General features: G+C 45.3%; 1 protein-coding gene across 1 annotated transcript; it reads right to left on the reverse strand.

Annotated features, from left to right (window-relative positions):
* Positions 1 to 1407: 1407 nt before the first annotated feature.
* On the reverse strand, positions 1408 to 2250 carry LOC123125340 (probable calcium-binding protein CML21). The gene has a single exon (XM_044545857.1). The coding sequence runs from the start codon at positions 2156 to 2158 to the stop codon at positions 1667 to 1669; it is 492 nt and encodes a 163-aa protein (XP_044401792.1). The 5' UTR covers positions 2159 to 2250; the 3' UTR covers positions 1408 to 1666.
* Between the last annotated feature and the right edge of the window lie 1195 nt (positions 2251 to 3445).

Here is a 3445-nt window from a genome sequence, read left to right on the forward strand (position 1 = left end):
CATTTTCTTCTTCCTCTCACCCGTGTCCATGGTCAGTTAGCTTGCTCCCACGAAACTGATGGACAGTGATGCATAAAGCGGCCAAATATGGAGCCGCCGGCGACCAAATACGAAGCGCATGAAGCGGCCAATCCAGGTGCTAGCTAGCTCCTCCGTCGGGGCAGCCAGACTAGAGCTAGCTAGCTAGCTCAGCTCGAATCGATCCAGGAGCTAGCTAGCTCCTCCATCGTCGTAGCGAGGGACGCAGCCGGGACAGGCGGCCGGCGGCCGGGGGACCGGGGCGGCCGTGGACGGCGGACGCGGACGGGCTGCCGGCGTACAGGGATGGGCGGGGCGGCGTGGACGGCAGACGCGGAAGTTTCCGTGGCAGTTGGGTTCCTGCCAACTATTTTCTTCCGATACAGGGCACCGTAGAAGCGGACGCGAAAACTGTGTTTTTGCAGATCGGGAGGAGTTTTTTGCCGCACCCCTTAAAAAAATTAAAGGTCGAAGGTGTAAAATGTGTCTGTTCGGCCTACTTTTTCCGTCCGAAATTGAAAACTGATGGTTATTTTACAGTTCAGTGGGATATAAGGGGTCTGCTAGAGATGCTCTGAAGGGAGCTATAAATGGAGGCCATGTACACATATATACTCACACCTAGAATGCACACATGCACACCCTACCTTTGTGAGCATCTTTGAGAGACTGGGCTGGCACATCGTTTTGAGATTGACGAAGTCGCTATGGTGTTAAGTTTAAGACTTGAACCCTGATGGGCGGGGATACCACTGTTTTCCTAACTGTCCAACCACAGATTAGTTCGTGATGACCAACAATTAATGTATCATTTTCTTATGGTACCAATGTATTTTCTTTCCCCCTTTTCTCTTCTCTTTGTCATTTTCAATAAAGCCTTTTCATATAATATATTAAAAAAAATCTTGTCTCCTTTTTCTATTTTTCGAAGAAAGCCTTTTTATATAATATGTAAGTTTTTCTCAACAAATACACTCAATTTCCTTTTCTGTTTATTTTTCATTCCTTCTTTCTTGTTGTGTTTTTCATTTTTTTTTCATTTCTATGTTATTTTTTGGATGCTTACCATTTTAACCACTAATTTTTGTTTCAAGGAAGTATAAATAATTTATTGAAAAGTATAAAAATATTTTTAATGTATGAACATTTTTCTAAAACTGCAAAAATATATTTTAAAGACGTGGGCACTTGTAAAATTATATGAATGATTCTTAAATACATGAACACTTTTTAAAACCTACATTGATTTTTTGTAAGAACTGTGAAAACCTTATAAACCTGCCAGACAAGAAATTCTGTTTCTTTTTTGGGGAATAATTCTATTTCGTTTTATAAATAAACCAATTGTCACATGACAAGAAACAGAACAGTTGTCCAACTAGAAAAATGAAAAGGAACTACACACACAACCTGAAACAGAGAGGAAAATCCAGAGGCTACAGGAGACGTTGCTTACAAAAGGTAGATGACTATGCACATTTTTTGACAGTTATGCAGTATGCACATGACAGATTAGCTTTGCCTCCAACAAAGAAAAGAAAAAACATGACAAGACTAGCTTGTACATATAGCTAGCACGTAGTAGTAAACTAGTAGTACATGACTTGGAACGAGAAATCAGATTCTTCTTATAACTAAGCTATTACATTTACATACCGGCAGCCATCATGGCCTTGAATTCATGGAAGTCGACGCGGCCATCGCTGTCCCGGTCATGCGCGGCGATCATGCCTTGCACCCGCGCCATGCACGCCGCCTCCGGCACCCCCATCCGCTCCAGCACGGCCTGCAGCTCCGCCGCGGAGATGTACCCGTCGCCGTTCTCGTCGAACACGGCGAACGCCTCCCTCATCTCGGCCTCCTCGTCCTCCTCGCCTCCGCCGCCGAGCTCGGCGTGGAGCGCCTCGAAGTCCGCGAACCGCAGGCCGGGCATGCCGGGCGCGACGTAGGCGGCGACGAGCCCGTCCGCCTGCGCGCCCAGGGCGAGCCCCAGGCGCCCCAGCGCGCCCGAGAGCTCGGCGGCGGTGATGACGCCGTCGCCGTCGTGGTCGAAGAGGTCGAACACCCGCCGCACCCGCAGCCTCCGGTGGCGCTGCTGCTGCTGCTGCTGGTGGTTCGCTTGCGGCGGCGCCGTGGACATTGTGTGCTACTGCTCTACGTAAAAAGAAGAAGTTTGTAAAGTTTGGGAGGATTAATTGCGAGTGTTTGTTTGCTTGTGAGAGCGGATGAAGTTGCTTGGGGGAGTATATATAAGGAGCCAGCCATTGTTTGCCAAATGAAAAGGATAGACGGCACTCCACAGAGAACGACTTGACCAAATACGATGGGCTCCTATAGATGTCAACCTTGTAGTCTGGGAAGGTCATCATTTCCTATTCCACAATCGAAAGTAATACGTACGTAATCAAACTAATCCAATCGATTGTTTATACACGCAACGCGTTGTGACATATGGTACTTGCTTGCTGTATACGCCAGCTCCAACCGTTATCAATGGAGCTTTGTCGTGGCTGATGCAAGTTGTAAGCTGTCAACGCGGCAAGCACACGGTCTTGACGCTGAAACGGGTGAGAAGGAGGAAAAAAGGAAAAATAAATAAATAAAACAGGACTTACGGAACATCGCTGCAAATGGGCTCCATATTTTATACAATTAAAAAATAAAGAATAATGAAGTGTCTATTTAGCAAATGACTGTTTTTCAAATCAACAATAGTTAGTTTCTCCTATCACTACCAACCAACAATAGGTGCCGTCCTTTTCCTGCAAATCAATCTTTAGGTACATTTTCAACACGGACCTTTAAACCGCCTGCAACCATCTGGACATAGGGTCCGGACGGATTTTGCAATCCAACGTGATACCCTATCAGTCCGTGGATCGTCCAGACGTCTGATAACCCACAAGTATAGAGGATCGAAACAGTTTTCGAGGGTAGAGTATTCAACCCAAATTTATTGATTCGACACAAGGGGAGCCAAAAAATATTCTCAAGTATTAGCAGTTGAGTTGTCAATTCAACCACACCTGGATAACTTAATATCTGCAGCAAATTATTTAGTAGCAAAGTAGTATGGAAGTAACGGTAACAACAGCAAAAGTAATATTTTTGGGTTTTGTAGTGATTGTAACAATAGCAACGAAAAAGTAAATAAGCGAGGAACAATATGTGAAAAGCTCGTAGGCATTGGATCGGTGATGGAGAATTATGACGGATGTGGTTCATCATGTAACAATCATAACATAGGGTGACACAGAACTAGCTCCAATTCATCAATGTAATGTGGGCATGTATTCCGAATATAGTCATACGTGCTTATGGAAAAGAACTTGATGACATCTTTTGTCCTACCCTCCCGTGGCAGCGGGGTCCTAGTGGAAACTAAGGGATATTAAGGCCTCCTTTTAATAGAGTACCGGACCAAAGC

Source organism: Triticum aestivum, chromosome 5D (assembly GCF_018294505.1).
Source record: "Triticum aestivum cultivar Chinese Spring chromosome 5D, IWGSC CS RefSeq v2.1, whole genome shotgun sequence".
In the NCBI taxonomy this organism is placed as follows: Eukaryota; Viridiplantae; Streptophyta; class Magnoliopsida; order Poales; family Poaceae; genus Triticum; species Triticum aestivum.